Raw genomic sequence first — 15394 nt, 5'->3', positions numbered from 1 at the left:
TCGTCAACATCACACAGAGGTTGTATTTTCCTGACGTCGCCCCATGCCTCTATTTGCACTTCAGCGGTGCGAGAAATTTCAAAAGACTGAGTCGGATTTGCCAACTGAAGGGCACGTTGCCTGACTTCTTTGTGGGGTGCCGATCAGATAATAGCATCCCGTACCATGGAATCGGCATAGGATTCCTTGTGAACTTCAGTAACAAACTGACACTTTCTACTGAGGCCTTGAAGTTCAGCAGCCCAAGCGCAATAGGATTGATTCGGTTGTTTTTGACAATGATAAAAGGCAACACCAGAGGCTACCACATGCATTTGATTTTGAAAATAGATGGACAGAAGTGAACACATTTCAGCAAAGGGCAAAGATGCAGGATCTTTCAAAGGAGCCAATTACAACAACAACCGATACATTTGAGGTGAAATCCATGAAAGGAACAGAGACTTACATGTTTGTTCACCCGCAACATGAAATGCCAAGAAGTGCTGTCAAAGACGTTTTTCGTAATCAGACCAGTCTTCCGCCGTCTTGTCGTAAGGAGGAAAAGTAGGTAGAGGCAACGACAAGAGACGCCCCGCATTTGATGCCGTGTCGAAATCACGAATCGCTTTTGTTAGAAGCATTTGCTGTTCTATGAGACCTTGCAATAGTTGCTCTAAAGTAGCCATGGACAACGATTCAATCCCGCGTCCAGCCATCCTGATTTAGGTTTTCCGTGATTTCCCTAAATCGCTCCAGGCAAATGCCGGGATGGTTCCTTTCAAAGGACACGGCTGACTTCCTTCCCAATCCTTCCCTAATCCAATGAGACCGATGACCTCGCTGTCTGGTCTCCTTCCGCAAAACAACCCAACAACCAGTATCCATGGAAACATGTGGGTCAACGATGGAAAAGAAAAATCCCATCCTCATCGCCTATTGTTACAACTTCAAGTTGAACAAATATATTTCAAGGAAGACGCAATACATGAAAGTCACAGATCAAGTAAACAGAGTAAGACATGTGTACACTTTAATAGTCAAATCATAACTGAGTCCAAGTCTAGCGGCCGCTGGCTGGCTGGCTGGCCGCTTAGGTGGCGCTGCTGCTGCATGACTGGCAGACAGCGCAGACAGCATATAGAGGACATCCGTAACTCCGCAGTGGCACTTTGAAAGATCGGTGAGTCACAACAAGTAGCAACCTCTGAACTTTGGTTTTGATCAAGTTTTAGCTTCATTTTTGTTCTTAGCATACATAAAATATCTAACATATTAGTAAAAGGTTGTAACAACACTGATGCTAACATGATAAGCATATCTGCCAAAGCCCAAAACCACCTGTACAGTCAAATTAATATCTGAAGAGCCATGTAAATAGTTCACATGAGACAACTAAATTCATAAACTTATAAAAACTCACACTCTGCAATTCCGAAGAGAAAAGATTTCAATACAGCACCTCGTCTGCTAATTTAGATTTTTGTCTACAACATTTTAAACTCATATGTATAGTGTAATGAATGCTGGTTATCAATAGCACAAGGAAAATGATGCCAAAGATTTCTAGTGTGTTTGCCACTTCTTTTTCTATGTCCTTTGCAAATTGTTTCCCATTCTTAAAGATTTTCTTTGAGTATGGGATATATGCATTGTAAGATGTGGATCATGTCAGCTTGCTACTTTTATACAATGCTCTGTATTAATGTAAAACATGAAAGTTAAAAAAAATATTTCATTGTGAACATGCTGTGTTCAATTCTCTTTTCTTTAAGTATGTGCCACATATATAAATTTAATGTACTAATTACATTTTATACGCTTTGCCTTCCAGTTAAGTATTGTTAAAGATGTTGCTTTGCCTTCGAGTTAAGTATTGTTAAAGATGTTGACAATATAGTTCTTTATCTATTTATTTATAGGAATCTGGAAATACCATCAACAGCAGAAGAGCTTGCTAAGAACCATGACTTTGAAATTAAGGGTTACACATTTGAGGCACAGCCAGAGCAACTACGAAATCCCAGGTATGTGTTCTTTGAGATCAGGCTGTTAAGGAAGAAAGTTTTATTTTATTACTCACAAGGTAATTGTTAACTTTACAAAAAGAGCTGAAGTTTGTACTGGAGATAATGGTCGCTTTCAAGGGTAAACCTAAAATACTGAGTTTTACAAAACACTATCCTCTTACTGTTGTGAGAGAGAAAAATTTGAAGGGATAGCAAAATAATTTTCTGGAGGCATATCCACAGTAGGCCAGTAAAGGTCATCGAATTATAGAAACTACATTCAGCTGAATATTGGTCACCATTGATTGGTGTTCGGCTTCTCATCCAAACCAAATGAAGGCTACGGGATTCACTGTGTGAAATCGCGGTTGGCTCTGACAACTTGCTGACATTGCTCCCGGCCTGTTATTATTATAAAGTAACATTTACTTACAATTTTACTGACTGATATTATTGAGGGATGAAGGTTTAGCAGTTGTTGCATGTGCAGTATTTATTTTACCGTAAGAATCATGATAATGATGATGATGATGATAAGAAGAAGAAGGAGGAGAAGAAGAAGAAGAAGAAGAAGAAACAACACTGATGAATGATCTCTCTTTTAAAAGGTAGGGAACAGTGTGGTGACACAAATTTAGTGTCAATATTAAAACTGAATTGGACTATGGACTATTACACAATGTTCTTTCCAAGTGGAAGTTACTAATTTTTAATTATTACTGAACTATGTTGGCCCTAAAATTTCCAAAGAAAACATCCCTTTTAGCAGAGCTGTACCTGCAGCAGAAAGTTATTAGTCACTTCCAGTTTTATTCTCCTTGCCATTCACGGTGAAAAGATGTAAATAAAGATACCATTTTCTTTTTCACAGCGTGCATATAACTTTCTAATACCTAAGTTATTTCCTTTCAAACATTTAGTCTTTTCATCTTCTGTGTATAATCACAGTTTGTAGGGGCCCAGGAACAGTGCTGTTCACAATAAAACTCTTATCAGCTTTAGTGCTTTCTCCATATTCCTGTCTATACTCCATTATTTTTAAACACGCCCTTAGAGAGAGCAGGCATTGCCTGTATAGGAAACAGTGACTGTTGAAGGACAGCCACAAGCCACACACAGTATGTTTTATTGAATGGTTTTGTTCTTTAATTTAACAACCAACTACTGTACTTTAAACTGTAAACTACAGAGCTTCTAATGATGTTCTTGTTAAATTAAAGACCAAAACTGGTCAATAAAACATACTGAGGGTGACTTGTGGCTGTCTGATAAACTTAAATACATACCTGCTCTAGAGACACAACAAATTGCTACTGAGCCACTGAATATTCAGTCCTGCATCCACACTAGGAGAGGAGTGTCGATGTCAACCAACCACCAATGCATTGATGTTACTGCCAGCAGACCGAAAAGCAACTGAGGCCAACTGCTTCATTGGATCTGATTTCCCAATCATACACACTAAGTAAATCTTGGCCAGTGAAGTGGTTGGCTGTCATTCATTGGCTTTCAATGGCCTATAGTGTATGCACATTACGCAGGACTGAAGATTGTGGGAGCCCTTAAAGTGAGTAAAATAATAGGCAAGATGCAGAAATTAGACTAGTATCACCTAACACTGTCTTATCAGTTCAAGAATTTCTGCACAATGTAACTGGAGTTGGTACCTGTTAGTCTACTACTTGTAATGTGGACCCTTCACCTTATACCATTACCCAACTTGTCAGAAATTTTATTTCTCTAGGGTCTGTTATTCAAAGCATCATACTCCCCCTTCATCATTCCTGTAGTCAAAGTTCTTACCCTGTAACAGTTGTCGCATTGCTGTTTGATTCAGAATGTATATTACTCTTCAGTTTCCTCAGATTATCTCTCATTATTATTGTTCACTTCACCCATTTACTGCACGAGGGATTTTTTCCATCCTGCGATGGCACTTGCTCATTGCTACCCTTTCCTTATTATAATGACAGTAAGAAAATAGTTAAGATAATGAGGGATTTTACTCAGGATGAGTAGTAGTGGGCTGTGGGGTCATGAAAGGGAGCAGATGATTGATACTAATAGCCATAGTCCAGTTAAGCACACACATCTTACCACAATATGCACTCACATGCTTGCAATCAAGACCCCAACAGCCTTCTGACTTAAACGAGCGTGTACATCACTGGCAGTAACAACAGCACATAAACAGACTGTATTTTGCACAGATAGCTTTTATTCACTACCAGCAGTCTCGCAAAGAGTCAGTTGATGTGGGAAAGTGTGTACTGAGTGCTATGAGGTGATCGTGTTTGCACGCTGCTTTCATGGGATCTTTCACATACCTAATATCTCAGTCTCTTATTTTACCGTTTTGAAGCTTGTGTTTTATAGATTGCTTCCAAATTTGACAAATTTTCTGTTAATGATAAATAATGTCATAGCTCTTAGCTTTGAGAAAATAGTCGAAATGATTATAGATCTGTATGCTGTAAGTGTTGGTAATTATTATTAGTAGCATCTGTATTAGAAATTTATTTTTCCAAGGTTCATTTTGCAATGGTACACATTTTGTCAACTTCATTCAAGGAAGAACATAAGACATGCATACAGTCATGTGAATATGTACATTTTTCTAATGAGGAGCGCTCAAGGGTTAGCCATGGCCTTTTTGAAGAAACTGTCATGGCATTTTTAGAAAAACCATAGAAAACCTAAATCACGGTGGTTAGACGTAGCATGAACGTCCATCCATGAGGCCAGTGTCTTAATAAATGCACTTGTCTCATACGTAGTACACATTTCTCAATTCTCTTATGTTTGCAGATACTTAGAAGAAGTAAACTTAATAACATGAAAAATAGTTACGCACTGTCTATTAAGTCTCTCAACATTCATCACTGCACACACCACACACATTGGCAAATCACTTAAGGACCACAACCATACTGCCTCGCTCCTGTTACACCTACATGTCTTCCCTTCTGCCTCTGTGAAAACTGAGTCAGAACCATTCATAATGAGTGAGATGTGAGCTCAGAAAAACAGTGAGACATTAGGATTATGCAATACTGATCTTGGTCACCTGATTTTCCTGTACAAAGCATTTCATTGTGAACACACATGATGATGTGACAGAGGTGTTTTATTTGTCATTTTTTGTTACTCTCTGTTCTGAGATATCTAAGTCATATTTAAGAGGTACACTTTGAATACATTTTTGACTAAACCTATTTTAGTTGTAACATATTCCTGGTTTTATTCAATCCTGCATTGAGCAAGCAGTAAATGAAACTGAGGAGAAATTTGGAAATATAATTTAAGTTCAAGAAGATGAAATAAAAGCTTTAAGGTTTGCTGATGATGTAAACTTTTCAAGCATGTTCAAGACGGCATATGACTTGGGAGATTAGTTGAGCGGAATGGATAATGTCTTGAAATGAAGTTATAAAAGGAATATTGATAAGAGCAAAACAAGGGTAATGGAATGTAGTCAAATTGTTGAGAGCACAATTTCAATTATTATATCTGTGCTTTACATAAAATAACTTCAAAGATAAAATGCTTTGCTGCTGTCATTATTCTGTTTTCAGTTGTCTTCAGTATTTTTTTCTTTTTTTTCCAATTTAATAAAATCAACTAATAATAGTCTCTAACATTTTGTGAGTGTTATTTAAGGATAGTCTCTAAGATTTTGATAGTGTTATTTAAGGGCGAGAAACTGAAAACTTATCAGGTTATGGGCCCAAGTGTGTTGTAAAACAATATTTGTAACAAAATACCTGGCCACGAATGCATGCTCATATAAGTTTTTTCAAGAAGGCAACTGAAGTAGAAAAATATCGTATTCCTTTATTTGATGGAACAAATTTCAACAATTGGAAATTCAGGATGGAAACTCTTGGACCTTTTACCGTTTGTGCAAGTGAGCTATCACAAAGGTGGAATTTGTGGCTGGAGAGCGGGTACGCAGCATATCAGAAAGGAAACATGACTGGTTGAATTGGCTAAACAAGATTGGAAATTTAACTCTCATTGTGTTTAACTCAATGCTAACAGTCACTTGGAATATGTGAAAAATAAGGTAACCTATATCGATTTATGGACATCTCGATGCATTTGAGAGAAAAGGAATTGTTAGTCAAATTCTGTTGAGAAAACAGTTGTTAACTGTTATAACGTCAAGTTGAACACACACATTTCAAAGCCGACACAGTACATGTAAGTCACAGAGCAAGTAGACAAAGTAAGGCATGTGTACACAGTCACAGTCAAATCAGCACTGAGTCCAAGTCTAATGGCTGCTGGCTGGCTGACCGATTTGGTGGCGTGGCTGCTGCATGGCTGGCAGACAGCGCTGCATGTAGAGGATGCACATAACTGCGCGGCGGCACTTTGAAAGATCAGCGAGTCACAACACTTTTCCCCCATTTGAATTTTTTGCACTGGTCTTGATGGAGGTGGCTTGTAGATTGCTAACATCCATTGGTGTTGTTTGACTGGCGGTAAAGTCTCGAGGAGGAGGCTTCCCGTACGGACGGAAGTGTCCCCGATGATAACGGGTCGAGATGACAGGAGATGTAGGGGTCGAATCTGCTGGGGCCCGCTTGCACCAAGCTGCCCGTTGTGGCAAGTCCGGTTGTTATTACAGGAGATATGGGCGATGTGTCAGTGTCCATAGGAGAAGGCGGCGAGTAGAGTTGCTCCAGAGATGATGGTCATCCGGTTCCTGCATCGGCACGTCTCCTGGTGGTGTACGTTATTGTGGTGGCTCCGAGATGATGGTGAGAGGGCTGCATTGTGAGTAATGAGAGATGCCAAGATCCCGAGCATAGGATAGAGCCGAAGGTAGTGTAGTGGCATTCGGAACAGGCGTTGCCGGCACACGAGGCCGAAGCTGGTCTGAATGATGCACTGCAACACCCGTGTCCGTCTGGATTTAATACAGGCGTTGGCCACGGTGTCGTAAGATGCGGCCAGGACTCCATTTTGGCTGCCTGCCATATCCCTGTATCCATACAAGGTCGCTGGTGGTGAACCAGCCAAGCAAAGGCACCCGTGGCCGTGAGGTGGAAGGCCACAGAAGATGAAGTAGCATGCGTGGCTGTCGGCCATGTAAGAGCTCAGCCGGCCAGCGATTGGCCATGGGGGTGAAACTGTAAGAAGCCAGAAATTGGAGAAGTGCATCAGCAGCAGAAGAAGTCAGGAGTTTCCTCATCTGAGCCTTAAATGTGCGGACCAGTCGTTCAGCCTCACCATTTGATTGTGGATGGAACGGAGGGGCTGTGACAAGCACAAAAACCACAAATTCGGAAGAGGCAAATTGAGGACCATTATCAGTAACGAGAGTAGAGGGAAGGCCTTCCAAAGAGAAAATGCGAGCTAGAGCACTTGTGGTTGCCGCGGTGGTAGGTGACGTGCAATGGACAATGAAAGGAAAGTTAGAGTAGGCGTCAATTACGAGTAGCCAGTAAGTACTTAAAAAAGGTCCTGCAAAGTCATCACGAATGCGCTTCCAGGGCTTCTCAGGCGAAGGCCACGGTAACAAAGATGACTTCGAGGTGGCGGCCTGTGATGCACAAGGGCCGCAGGCAGCAATCATGTATGCGATTTCAGAGTCGATGCCGGGCCAGTACACGATGGCACGCCAGAGATTTTGTGTGAGAGACACCCCACTGGCCTTGGTGAAGGAGGCGCAAGACCGAAGCACGCAGAGACGCAGGTACCACAACACACGGCGAAGCATTGTCGGTGGAGAGGAGGATAACACCATCCCTAGCCATGAGGCAGTAGCGCAAAGCGTAGTAGTTCCGCAACGGATCAGAAGTCTTAGCAGATGGACAATCTGGCCAACCCTTCTGAATACAGCGTAAAATCCAGGAGAGGGTAGGGTGAGAACCCGTAGCAGCTGCCAGCCGGTCCCCGGTGATGGGGAACCCGTCCACAACCCGCTGCTCGACAACATCCAGGTGGAAACACAAACTTTCGTCCCAATCGAATGCCAGATCAGGACCCATGGGAAGGCAAGACAGTGCATCAGCATTCGCATGTTGAGCTGTCAGCTGGAAATAAATCTCATAATGGAAACAACACGGGTAAAGAGTCCAACGCTAGAGGTGGTGTGCAGCCTTGTTGGGAAGTGACATTGATGGATGAAACAAGGATACAAGTGGTTTGTGATCTGTAACAAGATGAAATTCGGATCCATAAAGAAAAACACCAAACTTATGAAGAGCATAAATAATGACCAAAGCTTCTTTTTCAATTTGAGAATATTTTCGTTGGGCATCTGTGAGTGTTTTGGAGGCATAAGCAATGGGCTGTTCAGAACGGACATAAAAATGGTGCGCAAGGACTGCACCGACCCCGTATTGAGAGGCGTCCATGGCAAGAACAAGATGGTGGCCAGGTCGATAAGTAGCCAGGCACGGGGACTGTTTCAGCATAGTCTTCAATTACTGGAAAGCTGCACCACATGAGGCGGACCAGTGAAAGGGCACGTTTTTATGCAACAGGTGATGCAACGGCTCAGCCACTGAAGCAGCAGACAGTAAAAACCTGTGATAGTATGCTGTTTTCGCCAAGAAGGCCTGCAGTTCCTTAACAGATGTAGGGCGAGAAAGGGCATCGATCGCAGCGACAGCTTGCTGAAGTGGACGAATATCTCCCCAAGAGATTTGAAACCCTAAGTACGTGATAGATGCCTGAAAAAAATTTGATTTCTGAAGGTTACACTTAAGACCGGCAGTCTGTAAGACATGAGAAAGTGTGCAGAGATTCTGAAGATATTCTTCAGTGGTGGTGCAAGTGACAACAATGTCGTCCATGTAATTTATACACCCAGGGACAGGGAGCAATAATTGTTCCAAGAATCGCTGAAAGAGAGCAGGGGCACTGGCAACCCCGAATGGCAATCGTTGGTATTGATAGAGGCCAAAAGGTGTGTTAAGTACCAGGAACTGCCAGGAAGCAGTGTCGAGAGGAAGATGATGATAAGCTTCTGACAGATCAAGTTTAGAAAAATACTGCCCTCCAGCAAGTTTAGTGAGCAATTCTTCAGGTCGAGGCATAGGGTAAGTGTCGATAAGGCACTGAGCATATACAGTGGCTTTGAAATCACCACAGAGACGAATATCACCATTGGGCTTAGCAACGACAACAACATGAGAGGACCACTCACTGGAAGTGACAGAAAGTAAGACCCCTGAAGCAGTGAGACGATCCAGCTCCCATTTGACCGGGTCACGAAGGGCCACAGGAATGGGCTGACCCCGAAAAAACTTAGGCCGAGCAGTGGGTTTGAGCATGATATGAGCTTCAAAATCGTTTGCATTGCCTAACCCAGGAGAAAAAAGGGACGAAAATGTCATCGACAAGGAATCCAATTGAGCATAAGGAATAGCATCAGAGACGATATTGACAGAGTCATCTATGGAGAACCCAAAAACGCAAAAGGCATCGAAACCAAAAAGATTTTCCACGTTACTATGGTCGACCACAAATATGGTAACAGTGCGAATGACGGATTTGTAAGATACCTCAGCATCAAATTGTCGCAAGAGAGAAATCTTCTAGAAATCTTCTGTTTATTGTACATCCGTAATTGCCTAGTGACAGGTGATAGGGTTGGAGAACCCAACTGAAGATACGTCTGAGAATTGATGATAGTGGCAGCAGAACCAGTATCCACCTGCATTCGAACATTGCATTTGGACAGTGAGGAATAACTTCCCTGAAAGGGAAGAGGCACCATTGACAGACATCGCAGAAGCAGAATCAGCATCACGGTTATGAACATCAGGTATGCTGTCGGATTTGCAAACGGATGACACATGACTCTTTTTTTGCATTTGTGACGCATGGCCCAACGTTGGGGATAATCCTCCCGTGAATGTTTCATAAAACACCGCGGACATGAAGGAAGTTTCTGGGGATTTTGCTGCAGTTTCTTAGAGGTTTGTTTACGGTTAGGCCGAGGTTGCGCTTGGGAGCGTACTGCGGCCACATCGGTCGGCAGGGACATGCCGCACGCGTCGTCAACAGCGCACAGAGGTTGTATTTCCACGATGTCACCCCACGACAAGGCGCGAGAAATTTCAAAAGACTCCACGATGGATAGGACTTCATCTAGAATCGGATTTGCCAACTGAAGGGCATGTTGCCTAACTTCTTTGTCAGGCGCCGACTAGATAATAGCATCCCGTACCATGGAATTGACGTAGGATACTTTGTGCACTTCAGTAACAAATTGACACTTTCCACTGAGGCCGTGAAGTTCAGCAGCCCAAGCGCGATAGGATTGATGCAGTTGTTTTTGACAACAATAAAAGGCAACATGAGAGGCTTCCACATGCGTATGCTTTTGAAAATATACGGAGAGAAGTGAGCACATGTCAGCAAAGGATCAAGACGCAGGATCTTTCAAAGGAGCCAATTCCAACAACAACCGATACATTTGAGGTGAAATCTATGAACGGAACAGAGACTTACATGTTTGTTCATCTGTGACGTGAAATGCCAAGAAGTGCTGTTGAAGACGTTTTTCGTAATCAGACCAGTCTTCCGCCATCTCATTGTAAGGAGGAAAGGAGGTATAGACAATGACAAGTGATGCCCCGCATTGGATGCCGCGACAAAATCACGAATCGCTGATGTGAGAAGCATTTGCTGTCCGATGAGACCTTGCAATAGTTGCTCTAAAGTAGCCATGGAAAACTGTGGATCAATGATGAAAAGAAAAAATACACTACCTCATCGCCAATTGTTCCAACGTCAAGTTGAACACATGTATTTCAAAGACGACACAGTACATGTAAGTCACACAGCAAGTAGACAAAGTAAGACATGTGTACAGGGTAATAGTCAAATCAGCACTGAGGTCAAGTCTAGCAGCTGCTGGCTGGCTGGCCACTTAGGTGGCGCTGCTGCTGCATGCCTGGCAGACAGCGCCGAATGTAGAGGACGCGCGTAACTGCGCAGCGGCACTTTGAAAGATCGGCGAGTTACAACATTAACTATAAAATTTAATGCAACAAATGATATGCTAGCTAAACACTTTCTTAAATTTGATAAACTGATTACATTCAACTGGAGCTACTGTCAATGAAGCCAACATGATATGCCATCTACTTTTAATGATGACTGCCGAATACAATGTAGTGGTCACTACAACCAAAATGCTCTCAGTGAAAGACTTGATGCTGAGCTTCATGAAAAATAGGCTACTGAATGAATAGTCGAAGTGGAAGGGAGCCATCGGGAAAAACAGAAATGGAGATACACTGCCTCCTACAGCTTTTCAGACTCAACGGTATCAGAAAAAATTTCGTCAGATGCCTGTAAAACAAGAAATCAACAAAGAACTTCACAGAACTCATTCAGCTTTACTTGGCATCGTTGCGGAAAGCCTGGTCACAAGAGGACTAACTGCAGAGTTATGTTACCTTCAAGAACTCAGGAACCAGAAATTATGAATGGTTTTAATATCACATTTGAAACAAAGTTTAATTAAAAAGGGAAAAGAAATCATTGCCATTGCAAATAGGAATAAATCCCTGCCATATGTTTTAAATTTTTTGCAACATAAAGCCTAGTCAGCTGCTTCAACTGAAACTAATGTGAAACTATGGCACTGGAGATAAGGCCATTTGAGTTGTGATAGCATTAAGCACCTTCAGTCACAAGTTGATGGTATGGAACTGGCTGCTTCAACAATCCCAAGGAGCGATGCTCAGATTATGTTGAAGGCAAACAATCACAGCTTACATACAATCACATTAGGAAATGTGTCACCAGATCTCTTGTGTTGATCCATAGTGACCTTTGTGGGCCGAGTGTACCTAAATCATTTGGCAGTAAGAAGTGTGTGCTCATGTTCATCGATGACTTTACACATTTCGCAGTGGCTTGCACACTGAAATCAAAGTCAGAGGCAACTTGCTATCTGAAGATGTTTCATGTCATGGCTACAGCTCGTTTCAACGTGAAGATCAGTAGTTTGTGGTGCGAAAATGGCTGTGAATGCATCTTCATCAAGCTCAAGCAATTTTTTGAAGAACAAGGAATGAAGTTTGAGTTTACAATTTGATACACTCCTCAACAGATGGTGTTTTGGAACAAATGAACAGAACTCTTATTGAGAAAGTTCATTGTTTGACATTTCAGTGTAAATTAAGTAAGACCTTCTGGTTAGAAGCTGTTTATACTGCTGTATATCTACTAAACAGAAGTCCTACTGCAGCTTTGGAAGGAAAGGTTCCTGAAGCTTTACAGTACAATGAGAAATCAAAGTTGAATTAGCTGAAAGTATTTGGATGTATCGCTTATCTACTGCTACCAAAAGAAGTGAGAACATGGAAGTTTGACAGCAAATATTTGAAGTGCTACTTCACTGGCTACTGTCCTGATGGCTACAGACTTCGGTGTCCAGATGAAGTAAAAATAGTCACTGGAAGGAACATTGTTTTCTACAAAGAAAGATTTGACTTTGAACGTATACCAGTCGATGGCTGGATTCCAGAATCTGTACAGGAATAGTCAGGGAAGACAATAATGGAGGTGAACTCACCAAAGACGTTGTTAAATCAAATGATGGAGGTTACGAAAGAATTCCCATACCAGAACTGACCAATAACGAAGAGGAAACTGAAAATGAAGCTGCTCAACATTCTATCAGGAAGAGGAACCCTCACAAATACCTAGATGAGTATGCTGTTCTTATACTGAATGCTCAATCATTTATTGATGATGTACTGAAAAACTACAAGGAAATTGCAGCTCGTGAAGATAAGGAATACTGGTATAAAGCTATACTGGATGAAATGACTCTATAAAGGAAAACAAAACTTGGATCTTTGTTAAATTTTGCTCTGGAAGAAAGGCCATCTGCAGTAAGTGGGTTTTCAAATTGAAGAAGGACAAGGATGTAAATATCATGACACAAGACTAGACTTGTGGCCAAAGGATGTTCACAGACAAAAGGATTTGACTACAAGGAAATATATGCACCAGTGACTCAGCTTGCAAGTATTAGAATAATGTTAGTTATTGCAATCCAACAAGGACCAGTTCTGGAACATTTGATATTGCCAATGCTTTTCTTCATGAATTACCCAAGGACGAAATATATGTGTTTATTCCTGCAGGAGTGGCTATTCCTGAAAAACTGAGAGACACAACTGGTTTGGTTTTGCAGGTTACAGAAGTCATTACGTGGCTTATCTCTATAAGGCTCACTCAGTCAGAAGCAGATAAACGCCGTTACTGTGTGGTTTTAAAGGAAGTTGTCATTTACATTGTGCTCTATGTTGATGACATTCTGATGGCAGGAAATAATAGAGAGGAAATGGAGAGAGTGAAATTAAAGTTAAAGAAGTAGTTTAAAATAAAGGTGCTAGGAGAGCCACAATCATACTAGGGAATTGAGATTTCAAGGAACAAAGAAGAAATGTATCTGAGCCAAATGTCATGTTTGAAGAGTTTGCTACAATTATTCAACATGCAAGATTATAACCCGTTCAAGACACTTATGGAAGTTAAACTGGAAATCATGGAAGGAAACAGGATCAATAAGCCATGCAGAGAGTGGATGTATGCAATGACAGCAAAAATGCCTGATTTGTGTGCTGCAGTCAACTTATTAAGGAGATACCAAAATAATCCATCCGAAGAACTCGGGGGTGCTTGAAAAGAGTTTTGAAATATGTCAAAGGAACCATCTGTATGAAACTAAATTGTCAAAAAGGAAACCAAGAGACTATTCTGGCCTATGTTGATGCAAACTGGAACAAAACGGAAGATGCAAGATCTACCTCTGGTTATCTGTTACAATTGTTTGAAAATACTGTCTGTTGGGCAATGAATAGACAGACTAGTATTGCTTTGTTTTCTGTAGAGGCAGAATAATGTGTATCAATTACTCTGACTGAAATACTTGCTGGACGGCATTCAAATTCCTCTCCAGCAACAAATTTGTATATTCAAGGATAATCAGTCCTGAATATGGTTACTGAAGAAATGGGAACATCATCGGTTGAGGCATGGCATCATTAAGGATACCTTTGTGTGTCAGTTTCACCACCACAAAATAATCACCATTGAGCATGTACGTTTGAACGATCAGATTGCAGACATTTTTACCAAAGTCTTACCAGCTGCTAGATTCATCGCTTTGAGAAGCTTGTTGTGTTTATCTTCAGTTTTGTTAATGTTAAATATAAGATCATTGAATTGAGGAGGGCTGTTGAGAGTGCATGCCAATGGCCTTGCCACAGTAGTAACACTGGTTCCCGTCAGATCATCAAAGTTAAGTGCTGTGAGGCTGGGCTAGCACATGGATGGGTGACCATCCGGTCTGCCGAGCGCTGTTGGCAAGCAGGTTGCACTCAGCCACTGTGAGGCAAACTGAGGAGCTGCTTGATTGAGAAGTGGCAGCTCCAGTCTCGTAAACTGACATTCGGCCAGGAGAGCAGTGTGCTGACCACATGCCCCTCCATATCCACATCCAGGTGACACCTGTGGACTGGGGATGACACGGTGGTTTTTTAGTTGAGAGTGCAATTTCAATGATTAAATCTGTGATATATATAAAATAACTTCAAAGATAAAAAGCTTTGCTGCTGTTGTTATTCTGTTTGGAAATATTGTCTGTTGGGCAATGAATAGACAGACTAGTATTGCTTTGTCTTCTGTAGAGGCAGAATAATGTGTATCAATTACTCTGACTGAAATACTTGCTGGACGGCATTCAAATTCCTCTCCAGCAACAAATTTGTATATTCAAGGATAATCAGTCCTGAATATGGTTACTGAAGAAATGGGAACATCATCGGTTGAGGCATGGCATCATTAAGGATACCTTTGTGTGTCAGTTTCACCACCACAAAATAATCACCATTGAGCATGTACGTTTGAACGACCAGATTGCAGACATTTTTACCAAAGTCTTACCAGTTGCTAGATTCAAAGATAAAAAGCTTTGCTGCTGTTGTTATTCTGTGCTCAGTTGTCTTCAGTTTTTATTTTCAATTTAATTAGACCAACTAATAATAGTCTCTAACATTTTGTGAGTGTTATGTAATGGTGAGAAACTGAAAATTTATCACAAATTAAATCAGGTGATGTTGAAGGATTTAGATTAGAAACAAGATACTAAAGGTATAGTTTTGCAATTGAAGAAGCAAAATAACTGATAATGACCCAAGCAGAGAGCTGAGTGAAAGAAGTTCAGCCCTGTACTGCTTTATACTAAAGATGTATTTAACTGCAGTGGACATTCATGTGGCTGTCATAATGTATGTTATTGCATAGCTTATTGGATGATTTGATAGTGAGCTTAAGCCCAAAACTACTCGTCAAGTAATAAAGGAAATTAATATCGCAACTTTGATGGTTCTCTGTCATTTATTTCATAATTTGGCAAAATC

At 41.3% G+C, this 15394-nt stretch overlaps 1 protein-coding gene across 1 annotated transcript in view; it reads left to right on the top strand.

The window, feature by feature from the left end:
- Positions 1 to 15394, top strand: part of LOC126418489 (beta-ureidopropionase) — a 159855-nt gene that overhangs the window by 58994 nt on the left and 85467 nt on the right. The window contains exon 2 of the mRNA XM_050085266.1: positions 1902 to 2006. Within this exon, the coding sequence (XP_049941223.1) occupies positions 1902 to 2006 (105 nt within the window). The remainder of the gene's footprint in view (positions 1 to 1901; positions 2007 to 15394) is intronic.

Source organism: Schistocerca serialis, chromosome 9 (genome assembly GCF_023864345.2).
Source record: "Schistocerca serialis cubense isolate TAMUIC-IGC-003099 chromosome 9, iqSchSeri2.2, whole genome shotgun sequence".
In the NCBI taxonomy this organism is placed as follows: Eukaryota; Metazoa; Arthropoda; class Insecta; order Orthoptera; family Acrididae; genus Schistocerca; species Schistocerca serialis.
Note: the sequence above shows the minus strand (reverse complement) of the source record. Positions and strands in the feature narration are given on the sequence as shown.